A 14,450-nucleotide genomic window follows, 5' to 3' on the forward strand; every position below is an offset into this window, starting at 1 on the left:
TGTGTTATATGCTTATGTGTTCTCTGTGTGATTTCACACACTATACACAGAGAAAAAAGAATGGATCTTCCTGTTCTGCAAGGGAATATGTATTGATTTCTACAATATACCCTGCTCCTTCACCCCTGGCTTTCTTTGTATTCTGTCCCCTTAAATAATGTTTCCTCTGAGATTCTTTTAGTTAAATACTCTTTCATTTATGCCCTGTTAATGTGACATAAAGTCAACATTCAAATAAGGAATCTATCACAAACTAAACTATGATCTTCACAATTAAACTGACTTGTTTCTAGAGAGTTTTGAAACTCAATAGAGTCAACTCATCAAAACCCAGAAATCTCCATTCCACGAAGAAAAAGTGAAACATAGAAAGGTTTTTTATGTAAATAATACACTCCATGCATGCATTATTTTCATTAGCTCATAATTGAGAATGCACGTTATAGAAAAAGCATAAGTGTTGCAGAACATTTGGCTTTGGATTTCCTGAATGAACAGATTACAGTAGCTGTGTAACTGGCCGTAGAGCTCCATGAACTGTAACTCATATTACACAGTGGAAAAGTGCAAACATATAAGGAACATTGGCATATTTACAAAGTTTCAACATAGCATTCTGTGAGATTTATAATCATTCAGACAGGGGCACATAGAATATAAGAATAGAAGGTAGGTTTCTGCAGCGAAATATGAATTACTCATGTTCTAATGATACAAGAATACCCATTCAAATTTTCAAAGTAAAGTTATTGGCATTTGTTAACAAAAATGGGCACTTGACTCTGAGTGATAAAGAAGACTCGAACACAGCCAATATAATAGAATTATTTCAGTGGTGCTCTTTGTGGGAATTTGGATTTTTGGATTGACTGCTATAGTGATGTTCAGCTCTTCAAGTGCATAGTTGACATAGAGCAGCATAAATGCCATGTGCATACACTCATTATATCAATGAGACAAAGACGACTCCACAAACCTGTAAGCTGAAGGGACATGGGGTTCTGACATCAGAGCCAACAACTGATTAAACTCATTTCTTGCAAATATCTGAGGTTAAGTGTAAGTCCTAGAATCCAATTAGTATTTCCAGCTTATGATCATTTATGTGAAAACTTGTCCCTGGAAATTCCACCACTCTGTTTCCTATTTGTTCTGCAGCTAATGGAACAGAATGGCCTCAAAACAGAGAACTCCCCTGAAGGCTTGTTCTGAGCATCAGAGCCTGGCTGCCTGCCATTCCGTTGGAGTACTTTGGAGGTCACGAGTCTTTATTTCCTTAGAAGTCTGAGCATTCTAAATCACATAGACCTCTAGGATGTATTTCCAAGTAGCATTTTACAATGTAGTTTGCCAAGTGTGCCTTTCTCTTGGATCCTAGCTACATTTCAAGTGTCTCATTCCTGCACACTAATGGTACCTCCCCTTTTGGGTAACAGGTACTGCCTAAGGCCATTCATGGTGAATAGGCTGACCACTTTTTCTTCTCTGTTGCTGTAAATGTTCCAGTTCAGCCTCATACATCATTTCTTGAACTAAGTATTTCTCTCGCCGTATGCGCTCGCGGAGGCCCTTTGGTATATCTGGAATCAGGTATGCAATGAATGACTTAATGCCAAAAACAAGATGCTGTAAAGGTAAAGATAAAAACATGTTTTCAAAGGTTCCAGAGTTCTCACTGTAAGATAGAAAAGTCATAAACAATGATGCATTTAACTTAAAATCAAGCATCAGAACGTAGTGTGTAGCGTTTAGAACATTGCTTCCAAGACTTACATTGGAAATACAAATGTTAACAGTCACCTTAATTAGACACCAAAAAACGCTGTTTCCTCTTTTTAATGCTGTGTAATGACATCACTGATTAAAATCATCTTAAATTCCTGGTTAAAATTCTTACATGCTATGTAATATTACACATGAACAGATACAAATATGAAAGAAGATTCTAAGAAAAATGTATATTCAATAGACCAAAATACATGCAACATAAACTTGTGGGCCAGGGATTAGACTCAGACTCAATGATGTATTTTTCAGAAATTCTATTGTCCAACTTCACTATCATCATTACTACTATCAAGGCTTTAATTTGTGTTACATAATTTTGGTACAATATTATTATTTATGTTTTAAGAATAAACTGTCACTAGTGGGGGTTTTTTGGTTTCGTTAGTTTGCTAAGAATAATTTTGCTATTATTCTAGACTCTGGCTTAGAACTTTCTTTGTAGATCAACTAAAAGAAATCCACCTGCCTCTGTCTCTTGTTTGCTGGGACTAAGGTGTGCACTACCCCACCCAGCCTTAGTGTTGAATTTGAACAAGTGAAAATGGAACTCAAAAGGCACTGTGCTTGTAAGTAAAGGTCTGGTATTTGAATGAGGCCAATTAAGCAATTAAGTCTTCATCTGACGGACACTCAGGAACTGTGTACCCTTGATCAAGTCATACACATTCCATGCCTCTGATAGTGATGATATTGCTCCATCTTAAATGAATTAAGTTAACACACATCTGAAGAGCTTAAAAGAGTGCTTGGCACAACGTGATATCTCCTCAAATGGCACTCCCTACTGTTATAAGTATACTAAGAGAATGGTAGGTCTTCCCATTTCTCAGAAAGGAAAGAGAACAATGTGGCATTTGTGGGGTTAGCATGGTCTCTTGAAAAACACTTTTATGTAAGAGGCTGTTAATGGACAATAGACTCTTTATGAGAAAAGGAAGAATTAATTGTACTTTTAGCTGGACTTGCTCATGTGTCCCAAGAAATTGCATTGCAAAGTAGATATCTATAAAGCGGTTCATATTTTCCAAGACAAAATCAGAACTTCTTGCCTGATCATTTTTTTTAAAGATTTTATTTTATTGTATATGAGTACACTGTAGCTGCCTTCAGACACAGCAGAAGGCATCAGATCTCATTACAGATGGTTGTGAGCCACCATGTGGTTGCTGGGATTTGAACTCTTGCCTGATCATTTAAACGTACGATACTTCTATAAATTTAGTGATGTGCCTCAAAATGATAGGAGTACAAATAAAAATATTGCCATGATTTAGTAAAGTGTAATATATGATAATAAATACTTCATTATATTTAAGGATTATATGTTTAGTAGGTGTGTTCTAAACATAGGTAGAGCTCATTGACACTCTAGAGCTAAATAAATAAAGCAAGTAAAAAGTAAAAGAAACCTAAAGGGACAAAATGATTGAAATTATTTGTAAAATATGACATCCAAAGTAATAATAATAATAATAATAATAATAATAATAAATGCATGTATATATGTATACATATGTGTGTATATGTGTAAATAATATATATGCTGTTTATGTGTATGTATATGTATATGCACACTTAACCAACAGGATAAAAAAGTCCAATGAAAAAAGTCAACAGGAAGAAGTGCTTCATATAGGTTGCTTAGGAATTGTGGAATCAAGAATGGGAATAAAGAAAGAGAAATAAAAAGGGTCTCACATGAACCCTGGAGTGATATTTCAAACTAATGTGTCTGATTAACTTCTTTTCATTTGACTTCTGAGGAATATAGAACATATGCACATTTCAAAACTAAATGACGAAAAACATTTCATTGAATTATTAGATTGAAAATTTGACTTAAGCTGTTATACTACCTGTCATGAAGAAGAAAGTCTTATTTAGTAAGATATATTTTCATTGACTCAAAGCATCAAGCATTTCATTTTCAGATATGCACAAATTGTAAATTTATATTTGGATATCACTTGGAATTAGTAATTGTCTTTGAAAAGTGTTTTTTTCCCTCGGATTTATTAGGCAGAATGTTCGTCTAGTTTCACAGAGCCCTAGGTTCTATCCCCAGATTCACATAAACCAGGTGTGGTGGTGTATGCCTGGAAGGACAGACAGGATGATTAGAAGTTTGAGACTAACCTTGGCTAAATTGGAAGTTTAAAATCAGGTTGGTATATATGAGGTTAAAAAAATCAAATAAATCAAAACAAAAACAAAATTTTTGTTTGTTTCAAAAGATTTAAGATAATAAATACACCATCTCTTTTGGCCATAAAAATTATAAATTTTTTGTTGACTCACTGGTAACCCAGAGAAATTGTTTAGTACATCCCAGTGGTAAATTCTTCACTATATCATAACTTGTAAAACAAGTGGTAATATTGTACGTATTTCCCTTAAAATTATCTCACAGTACTACAGTTCAATACTATCATGTCTGTGATAATCAAACTCTAATAACTTTTAATAAAAGTTTTAGGCAAAGATTATGTGAATATCCAAATTGTTTTAAACAAATATTTACGTGATTGTATTTTGAGTTAATTATTCAGAAATGCTACATGTTCCAGCCTCATGAGTAGTTTTGAAGTAATTTATCAGCTTATGAAAACCAACTCTTTATTTTTAAGCATGGCCTCTAGGAATGTAAATTTAGGAGCCTCAAAATTTTTATAAGATAGCATCTTTCTCTTCGATTTTCTTGTATAAATAGCCCCTAACTTGTAGTTATAGTACTCGGTTCTTACTCATTAGTTTTCATGTTCTTTATAATTATTTTACTATATTTGACCCTTTTCCTGGGCCTACCAAAGTCCTTTTAAAGAGTCCACTGAAGAATTGGCATCAACCTCTCCTGAGACTAACCTCAAACACAATAATGAAGGCCAATCGAGCAGCCAGGATGTGCCAGTACTGTAAGGTGAACTCATAGGGTTTGGAACTCCAAGGGGGGCCTCTATAGTCTCGGTACCTGCAATCCACAAAAACAGAACACATGAAGAGTGCAGAACCTTCTAGATTTATTTAGTCTTCAGGATATTAAAGGCTTTTATACACGTAAGGGGAAGGAGATGAGGTGGCAAAAGCAAGAAGGGGAGATAAATACATTAGAGGTAAGTTACCTGCAGTAACCAGATTTTCCGATACCAAGTTCACTCAGGTCAAAGAAGGATAAGCTATTGTTGACATATCCCTTTAGGCAACTAGGAGAAAATAACAGGATTGCATGAGTCATGAATTAATACACTTTTGAAATAACTTCTTTACAAGTGACAGGATTTAAATAATGCATTGTTCTTCCTATTCTAACTATTCAACACTCTTCAGTTTGTCCCCATTTCTTGTCTTCTCATTTCTTTTCAGTATTATACTCATCAATTATTTTGTAGTTTATTTAAAACAAAACAAACACAACACCTTTGTGGTTTCTGTCCATAATATATCCTGCTACTTGTGCACTTAAACTCAGTAAGTCTTTTATAAGCTCACATACATGCAACACAATTGGCTGATTATTAGTAATACCTATTTATACATATTCACTTATTTAATATATCTATTGTGCACCTACACTTTGTTATAAAAATTCTCAGTGATTGACACTCAACAGTGAGCAAAACAGGTATTTATACAAAGTGAAATTGCTATTGTCCATAAAGAAAGACTATGATTAGCCAGATATGGTGGCATATGCCTTTAATCCAAGCACTCATGAGACAGAGGCAGTCAGATATATGAGTTCCATGTCAGTCTGGTCTGCAGGGAGAGATCCAGGACAGGCTGCATGCAGTAAGAAGACCTTTCTCAAAAACAAACAAGCAAACAAACTGAAAACAGGAAAGAAAGGAAGGAAGCAAACAAGCAAGGAAGGAAGGAGGGAAGATAGTTGTGATGTTTGCAGGAAAATGAATGCAACTGGAAATAATGCTGAGTGACTGAGTTTGTCCCAGAAAGACAATTACGGCATGTTTTCTCTCAAGTGTGTTTATTAGATTTTAGAGAGACACCATATGAGACTGTGACATAAAAGTAGAAGTCAAACTATTTGGACATTCAATGGGGATTACAGAAAGGGGAGCAACATATGTGACTATGAGGGGACTCAATGGATGCTTGCAGACTACATGTTGAAAAACACTCCTAGGGGAAAATGTTTCCTAAAGCCTAGATGCAAGTACATGTCTATCACATTATTAAGTTTGAAATATTAGTCGCAGTCCAACAATAATTCACTGTGTTCCTTGTTGATTCTGAATCTTGTAACATCACTAAAGTGTTTTCTTATCAGCACTTTCCTTCCCAATGCTATCTTGTCTCATGATTTGCTCCGAAATTTTCTACCCTGAATAGATTTTCAATTTCATTTCTAAGTATACTTAAAATAGTATTAAGTAATTGAGTCTCTCTTTTTATATATAATGTCTATGTCACAAAAGACCTGTGTCATTTTGCCTGAAATTGGTCTACTTCCTTGGTCACTGAATAAGGAGATGTCAGGTGCTATCCAAAAGAGTCAGGTTTCTGAAATGTAAACTCATTACATTAGAATTTTCATCTACCACTAGGTGGCAATAAAGCTACTGCCAAGTAATTTTTCTAAGAAAGACACCAGCCACTAATTCTACACTTTCCACACTTGACCTTAACCCGAAGGCTGAGAAGTGACTGACCTATACTTTTCAAATTCTGAAATCTGTGTCTAGCCCATTCTGCATTAACAAAAAGGGAGCATTTGGTTTTTCACTAATGGCATTGAGAAAACCTTATGTTTACATCTTGTACATTCTCAGGCACCATTTTATAATCACACCCCCTATGAACCCTTACTGTCATGAATCTCATACAGTCATACATATGATGCATATCTTAGCAAATGACAAAGTTGGAATTCAAATTTTAGGTATCTAACTTTGAATTCCTATAAAGCTCTTAAGGACTCCAAGACCTGTTTAAGAAATCAGTAATAAGATGCTTCTCACTCCTTCAAAAAGAAGAAACTCTTGTTATCAAGTGTTTTTCCAGTGTTCTCAGTAAATACCAGTTTACCAATAGTTAGTCTAGGGTCAGTGTCACTCTAAAGCTAATCTCCACCTGTTGTGGCCCATGACCTCTCTCCATGGCCATTGCTTCTCCTGAGGAGCAGCCTTCATTTTTTTTTCATTCTTCTGCCTTTTATTACAGATTTCACAACTTAGGCTGCACCTGCAAAGGTGTTAACAGTGGCCTCAGTCCTATATAGTTAGTTCTCACATGCACTGTTCCTTAATACCTATCCAAATGAAAAGTCCTAATTGACAAATATGACCTAAAGTGATTGCCTGAACCCAGTTATTTTGTCTCCCAGGAGACAACAGGCAAAGTCGAGAGATAGTTATTGTAATCAGAATGTATGGATTGAGAAAACTGTAAGGATATCAACTGGTCAGGACCACACACGATGCTTAGCATGCTAGAGTGGGCAAAACAACCACCTTCCTGACTGGAAAGACTTACTTGAATTAAAATGTCAACGGAAAAACCAAACAAAAGCAAAACCAACCAACCAACCAACCAAACAACCAACCAACCAAACAAACAAATGAACAAAGGAAACACTGCAGAGGTTGAGAAGCTACCCCGCTTTGAAATGTGTACTTCAACTTTAGATGAAACAAAATGAGGTGATTCTGCCTCAGTTATCGGTCAGACCCCTAGCACTGTATGTTTAAAAAAAAAAAAAAAGGCCTAGGCATGAAGACTACAGACTTTTCAGGCTTAATTTCTCACGCTTAACCCTCTTTATTTCCTTTTTATCAGCTTTACGTTCTATCTGCATAGGAAAGACACTTTGTTCCCTTGTTCGAAGAGTTTTTTTTTTAAGTTCTATTCAGGCTCTACTTCTAGGCCTTTCTGGAAACATCACATTTTTTTGTAGCATTTTGACATATTTTTCAAGTAAAAACAGACTCTAAAATGAGTTGCTGTAGAAAGCACTTTCTGTTCTTAGCCCCAACTGCTTTCATCCAATAAGCACACTATAAATACAATGATCAGAAACATTACTTTTTAATGGTAACAGAACAAAACTTCCCAGTTGTCCATTAACTTCAATTATAAAATAGATCAGAAGAAAATTGTCAAATTTCAGCCTTACTTTTCATTCTGCTTTACATGATTTGCACAAGGGCCGTATTTGTATTCATAGACAAAACGTGGGATGTAATCAGATGTAATAGCAATTACAAATGCATTGGTGATCACAGCCAATATGCCAATTCCCTCAAGAATTCCAAGCCAGATACCTGGTAGGAGAAAAGGGATTAAAGCTAGTGAATAAAAAAGTGTACAAGATGAAAGGACTCTGTTTAATTTTACTTCGCAAAGAATATTCTGTTTATTTTAAGCCATATTTCAGTGTACCATTTACTTTTTCCCCCTAAAAGGTTATATTATATTGTGTGTGCGCTCATGCACTTGGGTGTCTGGAGGAAGCAGAAGGCATCAGATTGCCTAGGGAGCCACCTAGTGGTGGCGATGAGGACTGAACTCTGGCCCTTGGGAAGAGTAGCAATTGAGCTTACCGGATGATGGGCCATCTCTCCAGCCCCTCATTACCTTCCTACTAGAGTATCTCACGCTCCACATTTTAGAGATGTTGGAAATGCTATTTTTCAAAGGGGAGAATTGAGTCTTACCTATGTCAGTGGCTCGGGCTGGCAGAGGCCTCCTCCACTGGGTCACAAATTTATATGCATCCAATCTGATTTCTATGATATTGTTTAACAGAGCCAAAAGAGGGGCCAGGGGAAAAGCAGCAACAAAGATGGTAGTGAAGCCAAACTGCAAAACTGGAAAACAAGAGCAGGAGGAAGTTATGAATATCCATATGGCATACACTGAACGCCTCACTGGGCCAGCTGGGAGCAGTGGATGGATTACCTTAAATTATTGCAGTAGTTCTAATCAGTTAATATTCTTATTTCTATAGTCGAAGAAACTTTTATTCTTAGGTGATAGGTAAATTTGTTGAAATTTTAGATGGATAGAAAACATTAAAAACCTGTACTCCATCCTAGATACGGGCATATTTAATGGATATACTTTTCAAGCCCACACTCCTTATATACATTGTGTATAACAAAGAATAAATAAAAACTTAAAAATAACCAGGACTGTATTCGAGGAGGATATTGTTTTTCTTCATAATGAGATCTAGTTTGCTTTTTTTTTTTAAAATCTAATATGTGCTCAAGAGCCTGCTATGGCGGTATATGCGTATTATTCTAGCACTGGGGATACCACAACAGGCAGACTGTGAGGTCAAGAGCACCTTGAGTCATTTATCAAGTTCACGAAACTTATCTCAAAAAGAAAGATGCTAGAGGCTTCATTGTGACAGCTTCATTTTGACTAAATGCCACAGTGTCTCTAACAGATTGTAAGTGAAAGGTCACAATGCCCAGACCCTTGACAGCGTTAGGACAAATGTTCACTTGTGGTTCAGAATGCTCAGGGCAGGAAAGAGTATTGTCATTAATATTGTTTGCCCCTGGAACCAAAGTTCATGTACACTAGGGAAAAAATTCAACAAGGCCAAATGATCCTGCAGAAAGTCTCTCCTTACCCATTTCTAAGTATTCGTCCATCAGCCCATGAATGTTCATAGGCTGAAGGTTCCAGTCATTTTCCCATTGTGGTATGGAAGCATCCTGGATTCCCCGTTTGATTTTATGTCGTGACCACCAGTTTTGGATTAACCTGAATCAGAGAGCAGACCAAAGACATGTGACCTGTTACTGAAGCATCTATGGAAAAATGTGTTTTTAACTAAGAAGTAACAGTTTTCAACTAAACATTAATTATTTCAAGTATTCCTGGAACTGAAGATAGTTAAGTGGTTTTAACTCTTGAAAGAGTAAAAATAAAGCCTGAACTTTATAACTATAAAGTTGAATTAAAAAGATTTAGCAAAGTTCCTATCATTTTAGAACTCTCTAAGGCCTTTTAAACATTTGGAGAATTATTAGGAATCCATTGCCCATAAACTAAGCCACTCTTTGGTGTTGATTAGGTTAAATTAATTTCTCCTATCTTTACCTGTAGGACTCCTGGTGTCAGGAGCCCTGTGTCCCCCGTTGCTTACCCTCCATCATTTTTGGGGGTGCTCATGTGGACATGGATACAATTATGTTCTGTATGAAATAACAGGCCTACCTAAACCTACAAGGGTCTTGGGTTTGGGTCTCCATTTTGTCATGCATTGTATGTGGGATTTTCGTCAAATAACTTCACGTCTTTGAGCTACAAACACAAACACTAATAAAGGCACTCTGCTACAATAGTTAAGAAGACCTGTGGGGCCACAGCTATGCTCACATGAGTCATTGTCTGGCGTCTGGAAAAGAAATAAAATACTCTTTCTCCTGCTTGGGAATGATACTATGAAGCATAGAGATAGCCTGGTATGCACTGTGAGGGGCTTTTGCATAACGGCTTAAGAATTTGAGAACAAGATACTCTAGGACAACACAATATTTCACAGCTCAGTGAAATAGAACCCAAGGATCAATTTTAAGTAAGTGCAGATTCAGAATCTGTTGGGAGAAGGAGTACTTCAGTCAACCTTCCATGGCTCCCCTTTTGGAAACTTACATGTGAAAGGGCTAGTAGAGCTTGCTTATTTTAATTTGAATGGAGATCTGGAAACCCAACAGTGTCAACTAGCCAGGACCCTGGGAGTTCCCTGAGACTAAGCCACCAACCAAAGAACATACACAGGCTGGTTCGAGGGCTCCAACACATATGTAGCAAAGGACTGCCTTGTCTGGCCTCAGTGGGAGAGGATGCTGTGCCTAATCCTGTAGAGACTTGATGTGACTGGAAGGTGTGTGGGGAATACTCTCTCAGAGACAAAGGGGAGGGGAATAGTGTGAAGAACTCTGAGAGTGGGGATTAGGAGGTGAGAGCAACATTTAGGATGTAAATAAGAGAAACAAAAAGAAAAAACCTAAAACAAAAAAATTGAAAACAATTCCTGTTAAGTTTTCACCTGCAAAGCCCTTTGCCTACATTTTTGAAAAACACAGGTGGAAGATCTCCTGCTATTTTTCCCTCAGTATTTGATGTGCATGATTCAGGCTTCCCACCTGGACAAGCTCATCATTAAAATGAGTATCTGACATGTCTAACAAGTATAGCAAACCACACATGATGATGATGATGAAGATGATGATGATGATGATGATGATGATGATAGTGGTGGTGGTGGTGGTGATGATGATGATGATGATGCAAAGAATCCTTTCTATGCTACAAAGGCTACAATTCCACCCTGTTGGATTTTATGACATTCTCCTGAACGATTCAATCCTATGCTGTACCCTTGATATCTAATTTCCTCAGCTGTGTTTGTAGGAAACTTCTCATCCTGTGCATTTAAAAGTGGTAAGAAAAAGAGAAGAAGGAACACATAGCAAGTACAGGAAGGAGCCCAGCCTTTAATTCCTCATGCAGGTTTTATTTAAAAGAGATTTCATTGAATTTGTTATATACATTGCATATATAAACACATAGGCATATATATGTATATAATTTACACTCCTCATAAGTATTTTGTTATTTAAAATTAAAAATTAAATTATATATTGGGTCATTTTATTTATCTTTTGCAAATTCCCCATTTCACAAATGAGAGGAAAAAAAGAAAACATTAGAGAGGTGACATGATCTCTAATCAGGATAATCAAGAAACTGAGGCCAAGAGTAGGTACTTCTGAATCCATGCTCTACGTCTCCCTGTAGGTTAACCTATGCTCAGCATGCTGCTGTGTGTATATGCTTTCTCCATCAGAACGTCAGTGGCTCAGCAGTATTATTTGTAGGCAGACAGGAACAAAGAATGAAAGTAAAGTTCCATGAGTACACACATTTTGTGTCATTAACTCATGAAGAAATCTATTCATATCAACAACCAGCTAATCAGTTTTTCCCTCATAGGTAAATGTCCTCACAGCAGATTACAATGTCAGTTTGCTCCTAATGATTTTTATAGAGGTGGAGACAGGACGCATTATAAAAGGACTATCAAACTTTGTTCTTTCCAACCTCTTCTACTCAACATGTTATTTAGATGGAAAGGAGGCACTTTATATTAAACAATAATGTTACCACTACCTTACATCTGTTGATAGCTCCAGGACACCAAAAGTTATTTTTATTTTCAAGACTCTGCCTCGTTAATAGTTTAGAAATAGCTAATAAGAGGAACTAGTAGTCTATACACATTTATTCCTTCAAAGCCAACAGCTGTTCCTGAAGGTGACCTCATCATTTATCTTTTCTTAGACATGCCAAAAATTAAGGCTCAGAAAGCTAAAGCTTATGGGCAGTCACATATTTAGTAAGGATCAGAATGGTGCCTGACCAATCCTCTCACTGCTCATGAACCCCAAATTATAACTATACATAAGACACATCTAAAGTTAGGATGCTCACGGATATCCCAGCTCCATGAAGTTGTTCCATATTTGCTTCAGAAACATGATGACGCCCATCTGGAGGCAGAGGTCTATCAGACAGCCGCTAGGATGGCACTGAAATAGAACAGGGAGAGCCATGAGGACTCTGTTCTCTCCTACCCACCAAGCTGACTCAAACCGCTCCAGCTTTAAATTGCAGAGTAAATTTTACATCTGGGTCACATTTTCTCATGTAAAAATGGAAACAGGTACAATGACATTGGGGGAAGCTTTAAGTAATTATGGTGGGACTTGGGTTAGCTTTTAGTGAACACTGGCTGTCTCCCAGTGTCCATCGTGCTCATATATAATGAATACTAACACGTGTGCTATATCTATAAATAGTAAGCCATTAAAATAATAATTCTGACAGTGTTTACACTTTTGTTTCTAAGAAATACTCTATTTTCAAATAAGTTTGATTTTCTGAAAGAATATCAAACATTTTAATTAGTTTGCACTATTCCTTTCCATCCAGTTCAAAGGTAAAGAATTAGCAGCAGTGCCTTGTAATTAAATAAATTACAGTCACCACTTTCATTCCCTACTCCTTCTCGACTGTTGAATAATACAACCAGCATACTACATTGCATATCTTTCATATCTCCTCATTTTCTACTGTTTTGGAATGGGTTTTTGTGGTTTTGTAATTTCGAGAGTTTTTGGAAATCACTGGAACATTCAGGAGTCTAACTTTAGGTGAAGATTTTCTTCTTTGTGCTATTTTTTTTGCTGTTGTTGAGATTTCAATTCATTTGGTATGAAACACACACACACACACACACACACACACACACACACACACACACACACACACGACTTAATTGAACCCAGCAACCAATGCATGCTGTGGAAACTGCACTACAAAAGCAATTCAGGGGGAAAATGTAGGTCTGCATCTTTAGAAATGGGATCCTGTCCTGCTCATAAGGATGATTGTTTCTATGGCTTTGATCCATAGTTGTTTCTATTTCTGTCAAATTGGTACTAGTGGGACTTCAAAAGGAATAAATAATTAAGACATAAAAGAGCCTGCTTTCCTCGTTCCAGCCCAGTGGCTCAACAATCTGAAGCAGACAGTAGGTGTACCCATGCTCTCTGCCAGCAGGGTCCAGTCTATCATCCCAGCACACTTCTTTCTAGCATGAATGTATGACCCTCTGAACTCATTCTCATTTTATACCATAAATGTGCTGGGTGGAATGTGTGAAGGTGAATCACTAAGATACAGAGGACAATTGCCCTTCATTTTTGCAGAGAGCCTTGAAGGCAAATTGACTTGCTCAGAGACTGAGGAAAGAAAACTCTAGTCTTCTCCCGTGCATCGTGCTAAGGATAAATTCTATTTACCAAAGATGTCAATTGCCTTGGAGTATAGTCATGGCATATGTATATTATTATAAAGGAGAGAGGAAACAACAAAAAAATATGATTGAATAATTTCTGTAAAGTGTTGGCCAAAGTTAAAAGGCAGGTCAATAGTGAAGATGGTAAAATTCAGTCTTGAAGAATTTGTAATTTATAAATCTCTTTCTGTGTTCCACAGAGATCAACAAAGGACAATGGTCTTAGTTTGTCCATTCATATAGTGATGGCCTTGAGCTAAAGCCAACCCTTAAATAATCTAAACTTCATTTGGTAAAATATCTCATACTTAGAATGTATACATTGGCAAGGATGAATGTATGAAAGACCTGGGCATTTATGAGCAAACCAAAGTTCAATGTTTCACATATTTTCCCATTTTTTAGTGAGAATGGGCTTAGGGAGAGTGAACAGAGGCTTAGAGTCTTTAGTCCCTATAGATATTTTGAAGAAACTAGGGAATAGAGCGGGCTATACAATCCTCGATTTTACCTACTTCAGGATTTTTATTCTAAAGTTAGCTCATTTGTGTGAGCCAGTAAAATGCATTTCTATGGCTATGTTCACATCCCATCCCAATGGTGGCTGTGAAACACTGTCCAGACAAGACTTTGAAGCTATGCTGCTTTTATTCAAATCATAATTTCATCAGTTTTGTGATTTTAGGCAAATTATGAAATTGCTCTACTTACTGTTCACTCAGCTATAAATAAATATAATAATAGTAGCAGTAACTGTTTTGAGAATTTAATAAAATTATATAGAAAGAACACTTAGTAACAATTCCTGGACTATGTTAGCATG

General features: G+C 36.6%; 1 protein-coding gene across 1 annotated transcript in view; it reads right to left on the reverse strand.

The window, feature by feature from the left end:
• Positions 1–14,450, reverse strand: part of Ano3 (anoctamin 3) — a 283,103-nt gene continuing 268,653 nt past the window's right edge. Inside the window, exons 21-27 of the mRNA XM_032903871.1 lie at positions 12,259–12,356; positions 9,389–9,522; positions 8,460–8,612; positions 7,919–8,066; positions 4,908–4,988; positions 4,651–4,756; positions 1–1,626 (exon numbers count right to left, since the gene is read on the reverse strand). Of these exons, the coding sequence (XP_032759762.1) occupies positions 1,444–1,626; positions 4,651–4,756; positions 4,908–4,988; positions 7,919–8,066; positions 8,460–8,612; positions 9,389–9,522; positions 12,259–12,356 (903 nt within the window). The 3' untranslated portion in view covers positions 1–1,443. The remainder of the gene's footprint in view (positions 1,627–4,650; positions 4,757–4,907; positions 4,989–7,918; positions 8,067–8,459; positions 8,613–9,388; positions 9,523–12,258; positions 12,357–14,450) is intronic.

The sequence above is a fragment of the Rattus rattus genome, chromosome 5 (assembly GCF_011064425.1).
Source record: "Rattus rattus isolate New Zealand chromosome 5, Rrattus_CSIRO_v1, whole genome shotgun sequence".
Classification (NCBI taxonomy): domain Eukaryota; kingdom Metazoa; phylum Chordata; class Mammalia; order Rodentia; family Muridae; genus Rattus; species Rattus rattus.